This window comes from Sycon ciliatum, chromosome 12, assembly GCF_964019385.1.
Source record: "Sycon ciliatum chromosome 12, ocSycCili1.1, whole genome shotgun sequence".
In the NCBI taxonomy this organism is placed as follows: domain Eukaryota; kingdom Metazoa; phylum Porifera; class Calcarea; order Leucosolenida; family Sycettidae; genus Sycon; species Sycon ciliatum.
In genome coordinates, this window is record NC_088654.1 from 680,001 (window position 1) to 699,239 (window position 19,239).

The 19,239-nt window shown below is 45.9% G+C and overlaps 1 protein-coding gene across 1 annotated transcript in view; it reads right to left on the reverse strand.

Moving 5' to 3' along the window:
* The window catches only part of LOC135828787 (leucine-rich repeat-containing protein 15-like), a 220,229-nt gene extending 201,269 nt beyond the window's left edge, over positions 1-18,960 (reverse strand). Inside the window, exons 1-2 of the mRNA XM_065341220.1 lie at positions 18,887-18,960; positions 18,704-18,794 (exon numbers count right to left, since the gene is read on the reverse strand). Of these exons, the coding sequence (XP_065197292.1) occupies positions 18,704-18,724 (21 nt within the window). The 5' untranslated portion in view covers positions 18,725-18,794; positions 18,887-18,960. The remainder of the gene's footprint in view (positions 1-18,703; positions 18,795-18,886) is intronic.
* Positions 18,961-19,239: the final 279 nt, after the last annotated feature.

The window sequence follows — 19,239 nt, forward strand, 5'->3', positions numbered from 1 at the left end:
TGTGTGCCAGCTTGCGATATGCCTCTATCAAAAGGAGCAGTCTTCTGCAAATCCAGTCAATTACGCTCCTGTTGCACAGGCGCTGTGCAAGATCGACGGAGCAGCAGCAGCCAAGGTTAGTCAGAAATTCAACGTCGCGTAGAAACTACCTGCTGTTCAAAGAGCACATCGCGTTTGCAAAGTTGAGAGCCTTCAACCAACTCGAGTAGCGACATGTTGTCGATCTTCGAGCTGACAACAAGAAGTTAGAATGGGCAAGCAGGTGCCCACTTTGTTTTTTGTCGACTGTGTAAAAATGAATGTCTTTGATCTGCCGCTGAAAAAACAGCTCAAATCCGAAATGTGCAGAAACACTGCACGCTCATGTCATTATCACAGTTGCTATGTTTGCTGAATAATGCACAGCGATTTGAATCAGTGTTACACTACTTGAGATCTGTGTGATGATCATCCTTGATGTGACCAGCAATACCGCAGTGTGATGTAGGATGATTGTACATGCATGTGTGCATTATGCAGCGGTGTCATGTGTGAAATTGGTGAAGACAATAATAATTATTATTTTTTATTATGAGTACCAGACTTGTAAAAAAATCACAGTGTCCAGCCATGTCCGACCGGTTCCAGAAGTTGCAGGACATTGTGTCAGAGCAATTTCGAAATCTTATCGTGTCCCCTGGTTGTCGTGCCTCCAGGTGTAACGTCCCTGGTCCAGCGCTATGCGACAAGCACGTGGCGCGTAGTACAGGCCCAGGCACGGCACAAACTACACTACGGATACACTACGGTGTTTCTCCAACGGCATAGGTTCATCGGATAAGGTACCACGACGAGGGTTGATGCGAGAGGAAATTTCAAATCCTTACCAGTACCACCATACAAAAGGGATTTCCATGAGAGGTCCTGCCACATCACCGATGTCCACTCCAACCACTTGCCTTGCACCTGAAGAGTCTGCAGCCTCAAAATCTGCTCCTGCACGTTGATCTCCTCAAATGTTTGAAGGAGATCCTTCCTCAGGGGTTTGGAATGCTGCTTCAGAGCACGAGCACCCAACCCTGCACGATGACTTGAAGATGACGGTGGACGGAGAGTCCCTGAACCTACTGACGCCTCTGCACACTCCAGCTCTATTGTCGCCGCATATCGCTTTGTTAGCTTCGCATCCTTACTCCGACGCAGAGTGTACAGCGCCCTCATGCGCGCGGCCCCACTCGATCGAAGAATGTGCAATTTGACGGACTGGCACTTTTTCCACACAGTAGGAAGGTAGTGGAGGCGTAAGCCAAAGCGTTTGCGACTGCCAATAAAAAGAATGGCAGAGTTTGCGCATCGAGGTAGGCCTGACCATTTCTTCCGAAATGGTTAACACATAAAGTGAGTTCAAGAACCTGGAAAGACCAAGAAATCTTGCGCACTACAAGATGGTGGGAGAGAGAGAGGGAGAGAGAGAGAGAGAGAGAGAGAGAGACAGAGAGAGAGACAGAGAGAGAGACAGAGAGAGAGAGACAGAGAAAGAGAGAGAGATGAATAGATAGAGGGAGATAGAGAGATAGAGAGGGATAATGAGAAAGAAAGACAGACAGAGAGAGAGAGAAAGAGGGACTGAGAGAGACTGAGAGAGAGAGAGGAAGAGAGAGAAATTGATAGATACAGAGAAAAAAAGAAAGAAAGAAAGAAAGAGAGAGCAAGAGAGAGAGAGATACGGATAGATAGAAAAAAGAGAGATAATGAGATAGAGAGAGAGAGAGTGAGTGAGAGAGAATGGGAGAGGGAGAGTTTTACGATGTCACACTCTCATCATACACCCACCGGAATAAAGAATAGTCTCTCACTCTCTCTTTTGGCAAGTGTCTAGTGTACGGAGAATATCAAAATCAACTTTCATAGAGGTATTCACTGTCGCCCACCTGATCCCCCTTGATAAATCCCCAGGAGTTAGACCCATAGCTGTTAGAATCATACCATGGGTGAGCGATAATGAAGGTTATTGAAAGCGACATCAGAGCTGCGACTCCCCACGCCAAATTTGCGTTGGCATGCTAACTGATTGTTATTATATTATTATTCCCGTAGCTATGCAGAAGACGCTACTTTGGTAACGTCTGGCGCTAGCCAGGGTCCACACAGCTTCAATTAGGTATTTGTGTGTTTGTTTGTTTGTTTGTGTTACGCTTGGCGCTATCCCGTATCTGTCCCGTACCGTATAGTACCATCAAACACAGCTGGCCACATACAGCTGGCCGCAATATTCAAATAGGGGTTTCAAACGCAAGATCATAACGTGAAGCAACTTGGAAGAATGGGTATGAATGCGAAGTGTATGGGGGAATGCATGTAGGGCGATAGTGTGGGTTCAAATCCCACGATATGCCTGAAAAAAAATAGAATTGAAAAATTTATAGCATCCCTATGCTTTTTTGCCGTCATCAAGGCGGTAGACGGTGTCGTATTACCCTCGATCGTACCTGTCCCGTACCTATCCCGTACCGTACCGTACCATCAAAGACGGCTGGCCACAATGCATATTCAAATAGGGCTTTCAAATGCGAGATCATAACATGAAGCAACTTGGAATAATTAGTATGTATGCGAAGTGTATCGGGACATGCATGCAGGGCGCGCGATAGTGCGGGTTCTATCCCAGGTTATTATCTTTGAAAAAATAATTTTTAAGAATTTATAACATCTCCATGCTTTTTTTGTCTAGGTCATCAAGACAAAAAAGCATAGCGTAGGGCCCTGAGCTTTCAAGCTCTCTCGTTTATTATGAGACTGCCATTCAGGCAATGTCAGAGGTTTTCAGTCCTGCTAAATCTGAAGCCGCACTGCAAACAGATGCCTCTAATGCAGTTAATTCTTTAACCCTTTACCGGTCTACCATAAGCGAACCGATACTATAGTATCGGTACGTTTGGCCCTCATTTTTTTGGGGTCTTGTTGCTAGGAGACAGCTAAAATGTCGCTCTACGCGTAGCTGAGGTCCAAGGCTTTCTGACGATGTACAAAACAACCATGCTTACCATACACATTTTTGCCGTATCGATCGACTGAAGTTTGTTGAAATTGGAAAAGACGACCATCCGCCATGTGTGCATTTCGAGAATGCGAGTGCATCTCTTGGGGCCGTGTTTGACAAGCGTTCTGAGAGCAGTAACACCACCAGTCCAGGCTGGATCTCCCGGGAGGTTTTGCAGTGTAGTGTGTTGAGAAAAAGAGCTTCGTTGTGTCCTGCTAGTTCAAAAAATATATCGTCCACGAATGAAGAAACAAAATTCTCCAAACAGAGAGGAAGCTTTCTTGCTGCCGACACGGCGACAGCGACTGTCACAAGGACTCGTCAGGTGCGATCAGCTGATTCGCCTGGCCGTGAGAATCACGGCATGCGTAAGCTCGCACCTCAGTGCTCATCTGAGCGAGAGTGAATCTGACGTGAGCAGCCCTGAGATGAACAAACCGAAGCTGCGATATCGTGGAATGGGAATTGCTGCTGCTGGCGTGTTGCCGATGGCGAGGTGTTGGTGTTCAATGGCGGTATTGTAGAGAGCCTACATTTCTTGTAAAGACGTAGCCCTTACCTGATTGTTTATCGTACGACTTCAGCTCCATCGCGAACTTGGTATGCCCTTCGTGCTGTGATATTCGTGTATTTCATTCGCAATTGTATTTTCTCTCAACTTAAAGGGCTACCATGGGCCCTATCCTTGCCTGGACCTAGTCATATTTGAATTTTCTGGACGCGTTCAGGCGTACAAATTTTGAAAATATATGGTTTACCCATACCTACATCACATAGTTCTTGAGTTATTGCTGGTTGTGTGTACATGTATTTGCGTGACCACCCCTCACATACATTGAGTTAGACAGGCAAAGGGTTAAGAGAGCATGTCTGAGAAAACCAGAACATTTGTGTAAGTCGATCTCTCAGATTTCGCTCAAATGTTGCAGGTAGGTTTGCTTTGGGGTGTAGATCGACATTCCAAAGCCCGCGCAAAATCTTTTGAAGGGAGCCATGAAATTGGCATACCCCTCAATATTGGCACAATTTATGGGTCTACAAACGAGCCACGGCACAGCGTACAAGACCAAGCTACGAACAAAACTCCATCAAGCCAACATTACTTTACCTAAGAAGAGTTATTGAGGCAGCACCACTTAGCCACGCCAGCATCCTAGAAGACGAGGGCCATTATCCCTTGATGCCACAAATGAATGTCTTGAAAATAGCCAAATTACAAGCGCTGATAAAACAGCGAGCTACGTCCCCAATGAACAAACACTATACACCGGCAGATAGAAGAACACCTCTTCTAGTACGGAGGACTTGTTCCCCGTCATCCTTTTGGGGATTTCTTGAAATAAACCATTTTGAATTTTTCAACTCAACCATGCTGAATCACGTCCAAACTCATACCTGCGCAGGAAAGCTCGCCCCTCCACTACGTTTTACTCCAACACCACTCGCAACTCTGCAGAACAAAGTGTATTGTTGACTTTGACAAGGAAAAGAAGCGGTGATCACTTGCCACTCCAAACGACAAGCTTCTCCTTGCGCCACCAACATTTTCCGGTGCAACAGTTCATGCAAAAGTGACTCCCACCTAGCAGATGGGAGTAGATGTCGGGTGCCTGGCGCTGTGTGATACTGTGTAGCCTAGATCATCCAGGGTCATCACCGCCTGCAATCCTCCAGGGTCATCACCGCCAGGAATACGCGGTCCCAGCGGTGTTGTTCCGTACTGATAGGATAATCAACATCCAAAAAGGGTTCCCTTTTACTAACGGTACCTGAGATCAAGTAGCAGATACCCGTGTACCGGTACACCCATTTGATCAAGTAGCAGATACCCGTGTACCGGTACACCCATTTGATCCCTAGTATTGTGTATGCGCATGTGTAGGTACGTGTATGGGTATGGGTAAATGAAAAAAAATGAAAAATAAAAATTAATGGGGAATCAATGGCCAGAAAAAGCCACCTCAATAAGCCCATTGTGAATTGCCAAAATATGGATTGCAAGAGTAATGCATGTGAGTATGCTGGGATCCAGGATGCACGGTTCAACACCCCAGACAACCATGCCCAGGTGGCTGTGTGGGGTGTTTGCGGTACAAATTATGTCACTGCGCAATTTATAAGAAAGAAAAAGTACAAAGTTATCGCATGAGCTGATTGTTTAGTAACTGGTGGTGTTAGTGGACATCATAGCATAACTTGTAGTTCCTTGGTCCTTTTTCTTTGCTGTCGTATGAGATGATTGTTTAATAACCGGTGGTGTTGAAGTTTTTTGGTCCGTTCTTTTTAGTACAAACGAAGGTTTATCTCGGTATTTCTAGCCTTGCTCCTAAGTTTTTTTACTGCTGCCCATTTTGCAGAGACTATGTGAAACACAGAGTTCCACCATGCCTCCCCCACCCTCTCTCTCTCTCTTTTTCTCTTTCCCTCTCTCTCTCACTCTCTCTCTCTCTCTCTCTCTCACGTCACGCGAAATTACGCATCTATGAGCGACATCCACGGAACCTGCTGGGAGAGTACGCGTGTACTGGAATCTCATCCTGAGCACGTTTTTTCTTCTTTTTTTCAGCCGTCCTCGATTGTTGTGTTCGTTGTTTCAGACGAAGTGGCCATTCAATCAAGAAGGCAGAGGACGTAAGAGCCTGATTGGAGTTTCTAATGGCATAGGATGGCCACAGAGAGACACTTTGCGATTTTCTGAATATATGTTGGACTCAGTAGAGCGTCCGGCCCCTATATGATGTCCAACCCCTATATAGAGTCCATTGGTCCAAAATCCACTGTACAGAGTCCAAACTTGGAATCAACTGTGAGCTCAAAGTTTAGATGGACATCACTCCCTGTATAGAGTCCAGCCAATTGTCTTCACCCCTATATAGAGTCCATTGGTCCAAAATTAACTGTACGGAGTCCAAACTTTGAAATCAACTATAAAGATTAAAGAGTCTTATGTGGACAACACTCCCTGTATAAAGTCCAGCCAATTAGGCATCCCCTATCGAGTTCGAAATTAGACATAGGATCTGCTGTAAGCAGTGAATATTAACCAGAAAACGGCCTCCCCTTTAATCCTTTGCATCATTCACTTCTCAAGGTAAAAAATATGTATTGAGGCGCCACTGCAGCCACTTCATTACATGAAAAACCCTACAAACACCATCCTCAAATCAAGTGGTCTCTTCGCAGACGCTGTAAATTACAATATCTCAATCATGTAGTGTTGCCAAATAATTGTGCACGCACACACACACACATGCACACACCCACACAACGCCAAGAAAATACCTAGAAAAAAACAAGAATCGAAAGAGAATAATGGAGAGCCCGGGATTAATTATTTGTTTTCAAATTATTGCGCGCACACACACACACAAACTTGTACAACGCCAAGAAAACACCAAAAAAAGAGTAGAGACACAATACACGCGCAACTCCAACAGCCATGCAAACGTCCACGCATTTACAAGTAAAGTCAAGAGGGATAACAAATAATTATACGAAACGAATGCATACGTGGGCGGATGCACGCACGTTTACATACATGTAGTAGTGTAAGAGATTAACATAGTGCAGTAGTCGGCATAATACTAGCACATGCTGAGAGTGCAATAGCAAGCTTCGCCATTGCTCATGGCCATGCAAATGTTCAGCAGAACTCAGTTCCGCAAGCTTCTGAAAATCAGCACACCTGGAACAAATAGATAGCACAAGGATACGCTTATTACCGTAATGATGCATGGGAGCACACAACTACCAAGTTCTCAACGAATGTGATGCTCAATGAAAATCAATCCACTCAAAGACCTGTGAACAGGTGACGGTGGGGACAATAATCTATTAGTAATACGAGGAATAAGATCGTTTGTGCACACTCAAGACGCACAGACACACCACCATACATGTAGTGTACACAGTGTTTCACTTCACTGCAACTAAATTGAAATGAGATGATTTGAACAATCTGTACAGCGTTGCCGTCAGTCAGTCTTCCCCAAGATGGAAATGCAATGATTTGTTGTCACGAGGCAGTTTCACTGACACAATGTCATGTTCGTGACATCAAAACGGTTACTTCAGGGAATACGAGTATTAGCTTGAGAAGCTTTTTCTTGTCATTGGCATACACGCAATCCTCCTACTACTACTAGTACACTGGCACTGCGTTTGTGGATCCCATTGTATTTGACATCATACTAGAGGAAGAGTGTCGTGGAGTTTCACATAATTATCACAGGGATAAAAATACATTTCTCATGAAATAATTATTATAATTGATGATAGCTAGACGATCGTATACGATTGATGCAAAGTCCTTGCAGTCCTTGAGGACTATTACGAAGTGGTTGATTACTTTTAGGGCATTCATTCAAGCAACATCAAACAAACGCGATACGCTCCTTGAAAATGGAAAAAAATTCAAGCATAACGACAGAACAGCAGACCAATCGAAACGAGTAAAAGCTTCCTTACCTCAGTCATCGTCCTGCCATGTAGTTGGACAGCCTTTTGACACGGTGGTACAGGCAGCTCTTGTCCAGTCAAACAAGGGTATCCTTGTGGCGTCGAACGAAAGAGAGTGTCAGTGTATCTGACTCGTCAGATTGGAACTGTGCTGAACTTTTCTCTTTCTCCGCTTTCTGCTTTCATCCCTCGCTCTGATGAAACCGTTCAAACGTCTTCAGACTGGCAGCAATGGCCAGCCAAACAGGGGATCCTTGTGGCGTCGATCGAAAGAGAGTGTCAGTGTACCTGACTCGTCAGATTTGAACTGTGCTGAACTTTTCTCGTTCTGCAATTTCTGCTTTCATCCCGCGCACTGATGAAACGTCTTCAGAGAACCACAAGACGCTTTCCAGATTTGATTTTGAACGTCTCCTTATCCTCCTTGGTTACCTCGTGACAGATTACTGTCAGCAACTTCACAGCAGAACTGGCAGCCATGGCTGAAGTGAAGAAAGGAATGCGCTGCCACCAGGCAAGCAAAACTGAAAATGTGTTTGTTCTTTTTCGGGCACAAGACACAGTCACAGGACGGCGTGACTGGATAAACTGGACTCCTGGACTGTGAATAGGGGACTGGTAGAAAAAGTGTACTCCTTATAGGGGATTGCACGGCAGGTTGAAGCTGATCAAAACTGAGTGGACTCGTGGACTCTGTATAGTGGATTTTGGACCAATGGACTCTATATAGGGTGCTGGACATCATATAGTGCATGGACTCTATACTGAGTCCTACATATAAAATACCGTACTCACGATGCAGAGTTCAATTTGTGCGATATCAAAATTGTACGTGACCTACCACATCGAGCAGAACGAGATCCAAGCACAAGCTTACCGACAGCTAGGCTGCCGGCCTGACTGGACAAAAGATCCCTGGCTTCACAAGACGCCAGAAGTCGGAAACCATGTTCTTTGCCGCGACATCCATCTCCAAAAAGATCTACATCGTCAACTAAAAAGGCTTGAAATACTCAATATTCATTCGAGATTCGCGGTCTCACGCTTTCTCAGATCGAATCATTTTTTGTTGTAGCAGTTGCAGGGCAGATCCCCACCACTACAACTGGGTTCGGCTCCAAAGCATGCCTGGAACAAGCCACATTGAGGTTGCAAGCCACCCCTCTCTACAAGAAATTCGAAATATCAATGGTGGAAGATGTACTACGAAGAGAATTTCAAAGTATGGTTTGCGACGCGATCGTTCAACCTACATCATTCAAACTTTGCAGGATGGTTCTGACCTTCATGCTAGGCATGGAACCACAGGGTTTGATGTCATAGCTGACACACAGAGTCACACACACAGCACATTCGTGTGCACATATACTAATTTTGTAGACGTCGTCATCTTCTTCCCGCTGGTCTCAAATGTACTCTGACGTACTACTTCGCCTGACGACTCTCCCAACAATTGTCCTTCTTTTTTCTTTATGTCCTTTGTTTCAACGTTCGAGTTCAATTTCCACTCTTGGTGATCTGTTATTAGCTGTAGTACGAAAAGTATGTTGTTTGTAACATTCTATCGCCATAGCGATGTCAGTAGGATACTGGCGTTTGGTTTAGCCACAATTCAACTCTACTCAGCTTTCCCCCCTCACGGCTGTTCACGCGCAGGCACTTATATATATGGCGTCGTTCGGTGCGATTTATGTAACATTGTTCGAATAGTTGTTGGAAGAAACTCATGTCGATCCTCGCGTGGTTCCACGATTTGGGACGCGAAACCAAGAGAAAAGTTTTGAAAGCGCTCGAGCGAGATACTCGACTTTTTGGCCTCCTCGTCCTTGTTGAGCAATACAAAGTTAATAATAATAATAATAATAATAATAATTCAAAGGATCAGTCGGGGAAATGAACTGCCTGAAAAGAGAAAAAAACGCCAGACCCACCAGGACCCTGCTTGTCATGAGCAATGCTCTAACCACTTTTCAGGCAGTTCATTTCCCCGACTGATCCTTTGAATTTGAAGTTCTCTCAATCCTTTCCAAATTTAATCACTTTCTTTCACCTCTGGTAGTTTCCAGAAACTGACCGTGGTTGGTCCCCTGGGGGAGGGAAAAAGACCCAAGTGCCATCAGTATGTGTGGCACGTGTTGTGAGCTGCCTTTGGAGTGAAAAACCTGTCAGCGCCCTCTAGGTTCAGCCTGGTCCCATAGCTTAGTGGTTAGAGCATTGCTCATGACAAGCAGGGTCCCAGGTTCAAGTCCTGGTGGGTCTGGCGTTTTTTTCTCTTTTCAGGCAGTTCATTTCCCCGACTGATCCTTTGACTTTGAAGTTCTCCCAATCCTTTCCAAATTTAATCACTTTCTTTCACCTCTGGTAGTTTCCAGAAACTGACCGTGGTTGGTCCCCTGGGGGAGGGAAAAAGACCCAAGTGCCATCAGTATGTGTGGCACGTGTTGTGAGCTGCCTTTGGAGTGAAAAACCTGTCAGCGCCCTCTAGGTTCAGCCTGGTCCCATAGCTCAGTGGTTAGAGCATTGCTCATGACAAGCAGGGTCCCAGGTTCGAGTCCTGGTGGGTCTGGCGTTTTTTTCTCTTTTCAGGCAGTTCATTTCCCCGACTGATCTTTTGAATTTGAAGTTCTCCCAATCCTTTCCAAATTTAATCACTTTCTTTCACCTCTGGTAGTTTCCAGAAACTGACCGTGGTTGGTCCCCTGGGGGAGGGAAAAAGACCCAAGTGCCATCAGTATGTGTGGCACGTGTTGTGAGCTGCCTTTGGAGTGAAAAACCTGTCAGCGCCCTCTAGGTTCAGCCTGGTCCCATAGCTCAGTGGTTAGAGCATTGCTCATGACAAGCAGGGTCCCAGGTTCGAGTCCTGATGGGTCTGGCGTTTTTTTCTCTTTTCAGGCAGTTCATTTCCCCGACTGATCCTTTGAATTTGAAGTTCTCCCAATCCTTTGCAAATAATAATAATAATAATAATTCTCGTCTACGTTCCAAAGGGAACTCACGGCAATGGAGTGACAAAAAGCACCGCGGCAGAGAGAGAAAAGAGAAGATATGATATTTGACGAAAACAATCACGGTGTAGATTTCACATGAGTTCCAATACACTACATCAGCAAAGCTCTTTCTTAAAAAAATATTAAAAAAAGATAAATGAAATAAAATCATTGGTCATCACAGCTAGTCATGTGCGTCCACACCAAAATCACAGCCGGTCATGTGTGTTCACACCACCGCAGAACAAATGTTACTCCACTTCTGCCGGTCAACTGCACAACTTCTTAGCGTTTCGAGGTGCCGGCTCGTCTTCAATGCGACGGCGGAATCTTTAGTTTTGATCGTAAAGTGTGAGTAATTTGAAGTGAAAAAAACGCGCCAAGTTTCGTTTGTCTGAGGTAGTGGTACGTACCGTATGTCTGCACCTTTAAAGCCATGGCTTTATATGTGATTATAAAGCCAGTCTCACTTATAAAGCCATGGCGTTATACTTGAGGCCAGATTTAAAATGTGCTTTGTGAAATGAAGTAAAACAAGTCGGATTCGATTTGTACGGCAAGTATTCAATTTCTAGCAGAAAATTTTGCCCTGAAAAAATTGCGAAAGTAGGATACCGGTACAATAGGAGTATTAGCAAACTAAATAATGGCAAACAAAAATCACAACATAAACAAAGTCAAGCAAGTACCATGCGCCCATTAAAAACAAGCCACTCTGCCATCTCTACTGAAAGTCAATCCGATATGTACCACCGATATTTCGGATATAACGCCATGGCTTTAAAGGCGCGGACATACGGTAATACCATAATACTGTAATAGCGTAAAGTGCCACCAGAGCACCGCACCACCATCTCATCCTTTTGTGGTCGTCTTGTGGAGGTGGTTTCCTGTCTGTAGGTCATACAACACGGACCTTGTACACACACTGCACGTTGTGCAGTCAGTCCATACCCAGTCTACCTTGGGGCAGGTGTGAGCTCTACATATAAACATGCTAAGTGTAACCAGACTAGACTAAGGCTGTGTTTACATGGGACGTTTCAACCCGGGTTGAGTTTGACCCGGGTCAGATTTCAACCCGCCATATACATAAAATGAATGGGGCGCTTACATGACGCATTGCGCTTGACCCGGGTTGAAATTTCGCCCCGGGTTGATTTCTACCCTCCCTCCAAGGGGAGGGTTGAAATCAACCAGGGTCAAGAAAATCGTACAAACGTACTTCTGTGCGCACCTCGCATCTTTGAACAGCACTGCAAATGCAAATTTTGACGGATTCACGTGACCATGCAGGACTCTAGAAGTAGAACTTTGGCGGCAGATCAGTATTTGACCCGGGTCAACTGTCTTCGTGTACACGCTCCCCTATTTTGTCTACCATACAGACTTTCAACCCGGGCTGAACTCGACATTTCTCATGTAAACACAGCCTAATGTTCTTACACCTTACAAACTTAGTAGCGTTCTGGAATACGATTTGCTTCCCTTGGCTGGAAAATCAAGGTGGGGAGCTGTTGCGAGACGGAGCCCTCTGGCAGTACTTTACGGTGCATGTCAGAATGATGTGATGGGCATTACTTGGGTACAAGTACCAGGGTCCACCTCACTTCGCTTTTCTTGACCGTTTATCATCTTTTTGTCTTTCTACACTGAGTCCTACCATGGTTGGATATATTTACCGCAAAGTCCGGTGCAAACGCCCACCCCATTTTTGCAAGATCTGCTGGCCTGTACAAACTGACCCCATGCATTGTCACCTCTCCTGAATGAAAGTGCGTCTCATCCTTAAACAATATAAATTACAAATACCGTAGCGGGAAGAGCGCTTTGCTACGGTAAACTTTCCTGGTTTCAAAATCTCTTTGGGCACCAGCTACGAGCTAGCTCGTAGTGATTTTATGATGATGGTTGCTTTATTTCGCAAATCCAAATGGGAGTTTCTTCCGAATAACAAGGTAGCGAAGAACAGAGTATTGCAGGAACCAAATACACTTCTGATCATTTCCAAATCACGCATTTCTCAAAGGCAAGAGTTTTTCTCGAGCACTTCAGAGTTTTCAACAAGTTAGCAGCGACTTTGAACAGTAGACTCGTGCGCCCAAGAACGCGGTTTCAGAGGGCCAGCCAGCCTAGCAAAGTTCTTATTTTTCAGCGCCTTAGGCTACGGTGTTATTTTGCGTTCTTATGCGTCCAACATGACCCATACCCGTGCTCATGTACAATGCACTTTGCGCTACATGTACCGGTTGTACACTTTACATGCACGTGTAGTATGTAGCGTGTCACTGGGTGATGTTCTCGCGAGGACCCGACAAGAGTTTGTGGTTGCGGACTTGTTTTTCGTGTACTCGGACAAGATCATGAAGGTGCATTCCGCTTGCAAAACAAACCGGCGCTCAATATCACGTCTCTTTCTCTCTCCATTTCAGAAGATTGCATTGTAGTTATTACAATACCAAAAAATGTCGCGTTCTTAAAACTCTTGGAGTTCGTTCTTAAATCCAGGCTGGGGCGCTCGTAGATTTCCAGCCTGGACGTTTTTGGGCGCCACGCCACGTTCTTGGGCACCACGTTCTTGGGCGCCGCGTTCTCGGGCGCCACGTTCTTGAGCGCCACGTTCTTGGGCTTGGGCGCCACGTTCTTGGGTGCCACGTTCTTGGGCGCCACGTTCTTGGGCGCCACGTTCTTGGGCGCCACGTTCTTGGGCGCCACGTTCTTGGGTGCCACGTTCTTGGGCGCCACGTTCTTGGGCGCCACGTTCTTGGGCGCCGCGTTCTTGGGCGCCGCGTTCTTGGGCGCCGCGTTCTTGGGTGCCACGTTCTTGGGCGCCACGTTCTTGGGCGCCACGTTCTTGGGCGCCACGTTCTTGGACGCCACGTTCTTGGGCGCCACGTTCTTGGGTGCCAAGTTCTTGGGTGCCACGTTCTTGGGTGCCACGTTCTTGGGCGCCACGTTCTTGGGTGCCACGTTCTTGGGTGCCACGTTCTTGGGCGCCACGTTCTTGGGCGCCACGTTCTTGGGTGCCACGTTCTTGGGTGCCACGTTCTTGGGCGCCACGTTCTTGGGTGCCACGTTCTTGGGTCGCCACGTTCTTGGGCGCCACGTTCTTGGGTGCCACGTTCTTGGGTGCCACGTTCTTGGGCGCCACGTTCTTGGGTGCCACGTTCTTGGGCGCCACGTTCTTGGGTGCCACGTTCTTGGGTGCCACGTTCTTGGGCGCCACGTTCTTGGGTGCCACGTTCTTGGGTGCCACGTTCTTGGGCGCCACGTTCTTGGGCGCCACGTTCTTGGGCGCCACGTTCTTGGGTGCCACGTTCTTGGGCGCCACGTTCTTGGGTGCCACGTTCTTGGGCGCCGCGTTCTTGGGCGCCACGTTCTTGGGTGCCACGTTCTTGGGCGCCACGTTCTTGGGTGCCACGTTCTTGGGTGCCACGTTCTTGGGCGCCACGTTCTTGGGCGCCACGTTCTTGGGCGCCACGTTCTTGGGCGCCACGTTCTTGGGCGCCACGTTCTTGGGCGTACAAATCTACTGTAGGTGTAGCTTGTACTAGCTACTGTGACATACCCTGTTCAACTTGCAACTGCAATACTGTGACATACCCTGTTCAACTTGCAACTGCAATACTGTGACATACCCTGTTCAACTTGCAACTGCAATACTGTGACATACCCTGTTCAACTTGCAACTGCAATACTGTGACATACCCTGTTCAACTTGCAACTGCAATACTGTGACATACCCTGTTCAACTTGCAACTGCAATACTGTGACATACCCTGTTCAACTTGCAACTGCAATACTGTGACATACCCTGTTCAACTTGCAACTGCAATACTGTGACATACCCTGTTCAACTTGCAACTGCAATACTGTGACATACCCTGTTCAACTTGCAACTGCAATACTGTGACATGCCCTGTTCAACTTGCAACTGCAATACTGTGACATACCCTGTTCAACTTGCAACCGCAATACTGTGACATACCCTGTTCAACTTGCAACTGCAATACTGTGACATACCCTGTTCAACTTGCAACTGCAATACTGTGACATACCCTGTTCAACTTGCAACTGCAATACTGTGACATACCCTGTTCAACTTGCAACTGCAATACTGTGACATACCCTGTTCAACTTGCAACTGCAATACTGTGACATACCCTGTTCAACTTGCAACTGCAATACTGTGACATACCCTGTTCAACTTGCAACTGCAATACTGTGACATACCCTGTTCAACTTGCAACTGCAATACTGTGACATACCCTGTTCAACTTGCAACTGCAATACTGTGACATACCCTGTTCAACTTGCAACTGCAATACTGTGACATACCCTGTTCAACTTGCAACTGCAATACTGTGACATACCCTGTTCAACTTGCAACTGCAATACTGTGACATACCCTGTTCAACTTGCAACTGCAATACTGTGACATACCCTGTTCAACTTGCAACTGCAATACTGTGACATACCCTGTTCAACTTGCAACTGCAATACTGTGACATACCCTGTTCAACTTGCAACTGCAATACTGTGACATACCCTGTTCAACTTGCAACTGCAATACTGTGACATGCCCTGTTCAACTTGCAACTGCAATACTGTGACATACCCTGTTCAACTTGCAACCGCAATACTGTGACATACCCTGTTCAACTTGCAACTGCAATACTGTGACATACCCTGTTCAACTTGCAACTGCAATACTGTGACATACCCTGTTCAACTTGCAACTGCAATACTGTGACATACCCTGTTCAACTTGCAACTGCAATACTGTGACATACCCTGTTCAACTTGCAACTGCAATACTGTGACATACCCTGTTCAACTTGCAACTGCAATACTGTGACATACCCTGTTCAACTTGCAACTGCAATACTGTGACATACCCTGTTCAACTTGCAACTGCAATACTGTGACATACCCTGTTCAACTTGCAACTGCAATACTGTGACATACCCTGTTCAACTTGCAACTGCAATACTGTGACATACCCTGTTCAACTTGCAACTGCAATACTGTGACATACCCTGTTCAACTTGCAACCGCAATACTGTGACATACCCTGTTCAACTTGCAACTGCAATACTGCGAGCGGTCAAGTCGTTGACTGACGCTTCGTCAGAACAATCAATGTTCCGTTCTGCAAATGCTACATTGTGGCACTGCAGAACTTTCATGAAAACCAGATGGATTCTACGGCATTACTGCATTGAGAGCGACCTACCACAAAGACGACTCATTTATAAAATGAAAGGAAATCTTGACAAAAGTTTTTCGTTGCTGCAAGATGATGAAAATTGCTTTTGCAGAGAGCCTCGGGGTAAAGCGTGATTCACAGAAGCTTTTTTGTGATGCGACACACGATGCGACGCGATCTGCGACGGACGCGTGAGATGCGAACTCGCGAAATACCATTAACAGAAGAAGTCCGTAATGCGACAACATTTTGCTGATTTGGCTACGTCACCATGATATTCGCGCGGTTTGATACAACTTGTACAAATTTATAGGCAACTCTTGAACCTTTGTACAACTTTGCTGTAGAAAAGGTCAAAATCGTACGCCAAATCGCTTGTCGCATCGCATCGCAAAAGTTGAGCCAAGCTCAACTTCTGCGATGGCCTGCGATGGCCCAGTTGCGGCAGTTGCGTGGGGTGCGACATGGCTGCGATTTGGGTTTTCCCGGTTTCGCGCCTGTCGCATCGCGTGTCTCATCGCAAAAAAAGCTTCTGTGAATCCCGCTTGAGACATAGGCAGTTTGTAGGCATTACAGCCATTTCCGTACGCATTTGACCTTCATGCCAGTTTTCTACAACTTTATTGACCTGAAAAAGACGAAAATAGTATGGACTCGCTGGGGTGGGCGTTTGCAGCAAAGTGGGCGTTTGCAGCGGACTTTACGGTACATTCTTACAGTTTCATTCTCAGGATTCTTTTTGCCGTTTTTTGCCTTCCAACACGGGCCATCAATTTTTCCACAATCAATTAAAGTACAAGTCTCCTATAGTAGTACAGGTCTGACCACTTTTGAAAAAATAAAAAAAGTAATGTACATTTATTGCGGATAATACGGTACACGTGAGCCTCCCAAGTTTGGTGGTGTGTGGCTTTGCGCCGTCATGTTGCAGTAAGGCCTGTATTCGCAATTGTCCTACTGGACTCGTCCTCACCCAGTGATATTCGGCATTTTGCTCCCTTGGGACATAGCTCATACTCATCTCACTTGCGCTTTCCTTCCGCTCTTTGGACCATACTGTCCAGAGCCTTTCAAGTCGGAAGGTTGTTGGTTTGCGCCTCGTAGCCGTGTTTGAGCTAGATGCCAGGTCATTGACTGTCTCAGTACTCCTTGTTAGTTTTGTGCCATGTTGTCACGCATATTGACTGTGTGTGTGTACTTCAGAAGTACCATCTGATTACTTTGTAGACAGTTAGGTATAACTCGTGAAAGATTCCTATTGTATCCATGATTTCATTGGCTCACCATCTCTCTTCAGACTATCTCTGTTCAGACTATCTCTCTTCAGACTATCTCTCTTCAGACTAACTCTCTTCAGACTATCTCTCTTCAGACCATCTCTCTTCAGACTATCTCTCTTCAGACTATCTCTCTTCAGACTATCTCTCTTCAGACTATCTCTCTTCAGACTAACTCTGTTCAGACTATCTCTCTTCAGACTATCTCTCTTCAGACTATCTCTCTTCAGACCATCTCTCTTCAGACTATCTCTCTTCAGACTATCTCTCTTCAGACTATAATTTTCCTTTCTGAAATCAAGAACACGTTGTGTTGTCTACGCATCTGATATTGTTTTGGTCCTGAGGATTTTATTCATAATTATGGTGGTAAACATGCACCTGGCAATTTGGCGGTAAATACACGCCGAAAAGTAATTATACAACAGGCAGAAACGAGAAAAAAGGCTGTGAATACAGTTTAATGTCGAGCCAGACACGCCTGGACGAGGTCAATAGGCGCAAGGTCGAAGTGACGATGGTAAACAGAGCGTGATCCGCGGACGAAACGGATGACAGACTTGGTAAGAGAAGATACCAAGCTGCACCCAAGCTACAACCTGGCTATAGGCAGCGTTGTGTTTGGTGGCCAAACTGTGCGCCAGCCTCTTGATTACCATGGCTGCTTCTGGGCCTATGCCCTCACAGGAGGAGAGGAGACTCATCTCAAAATTATTATACTTTTTGATACTTTTGTCAGGATGTCATTGCTGGCTATAAGCGAATGTCCCTGGTTCAAGTCCAGGTGGTAACAGTCATTTTTTTTTCTTCAGACTTTTCTCACTCACGTCTTTCCCTCAAACCAGAGAATATGTTATGACCTGGGGCTTCCCGCTTGCTAGTTTGTACATGAAGTGTGTGGGTAAAGCAGTGTTTTATTATTCGTGTTATTATTTATTCTTCTTTGACTAGGGAATTCCCAACAGGCGACAGCGCCTTTTTACAGGGTGCCCTAGGTATAAATTGATGGACGGGCGAAAGTCAGCAGATGCCAGCAGTGTGGGCACCATGGGCGCTCAAGGTAAAGCAAACTCCCAGAAGAGGACTAGCAAGTCCATTCAGACGACGGTAAACAAATACATAGGTTGTGAAGTTGAGGAGTTTCTCGTGTTCCCAACTGGCCCATGGACGAGGTACGTTTGCGGTTTATGTGCGCAGGTTTTAACAAAAAAGCAGCAATTTGACTCGTGTTTACGGGTTTCGATGCCTTTGAGCACTAATTTGTTCACCCCGCTGCTACACATCTGATTCACGCTGAAAATTCCAACACGTAGGAAAGTTCATTTCGGCGTGTTTCCGTACGCATGGCGCCCCAAAGGCCAGCGAAAATATGCACAAAGCAGGTTTCATGCGTACACTCGAAAGTTGTGAACATCACTTTACAGTGAGGCCTGCGTCCCACCCGACTGTGTCGATTCACAGGAAGCGGGAGTTACGAAGTCTGAAGAAATTTTTGAGCGGCCTGTGCTGAGATGACGGCTACCCTATCCCCTTAGTGGTCAGTGCATCGCTGCTACCGGCGAGGGTCCCAGGTTCAAGTCCTGGTGGGGACCATCAATTTTTGCTCCAGGCATTTCCCGTTTCCGTCTTTCCCCTCAAACCAGTGAATAATCCTAGCGTTTGTATTTCTTCTACAATGTTCGCCTACATATTAGAGAGCCTTGAAAGACATAAGTCACATACTAGACATTCGTGTAGTTAGAAGACTACTTACCGGGTTCCATAGGCCCGCCATGATGCCAAACTTTGAAATAGTTCGAAGAGAAATTCGGTTTACGATAACCACTGCAACAGTAGAATTGCCGCTGATGGCGAAAGAAAGACAACAAATCCAGCAGCCGCAGAAATGTAAGTGTAATGAAAAAATCCAACTGTATTACTATCCACAACAGGTTACCTTGCAATATGATATTATCCAGCGCAAGAAAAACAACAGTTTCAATTACTGGGTGCTCGTCAAGACTGAAGCCATACTACTTCCACGCTGTGTTTTGTACTGCGACAAGGAATCGCCGGCTACATTGATTGCTTCATTTCAGGTACACCGGTACGCGGTGTACATGTGAACCAGGACATGTACGGTGGATCTTCCGTGATTTTCTGTTGGTTGCTTTTTTTTTTTTTTTTTTACCGCGCGAAATCTGCCACTGCACGGGCAACAGAACCTAATGAGACTCGTGAAAAAAGAAAAAGGCCCAACCCTGCCCTGCCAGTTATTGGTTGCTTTTCTGCTGTGCGAAATACTGTTAA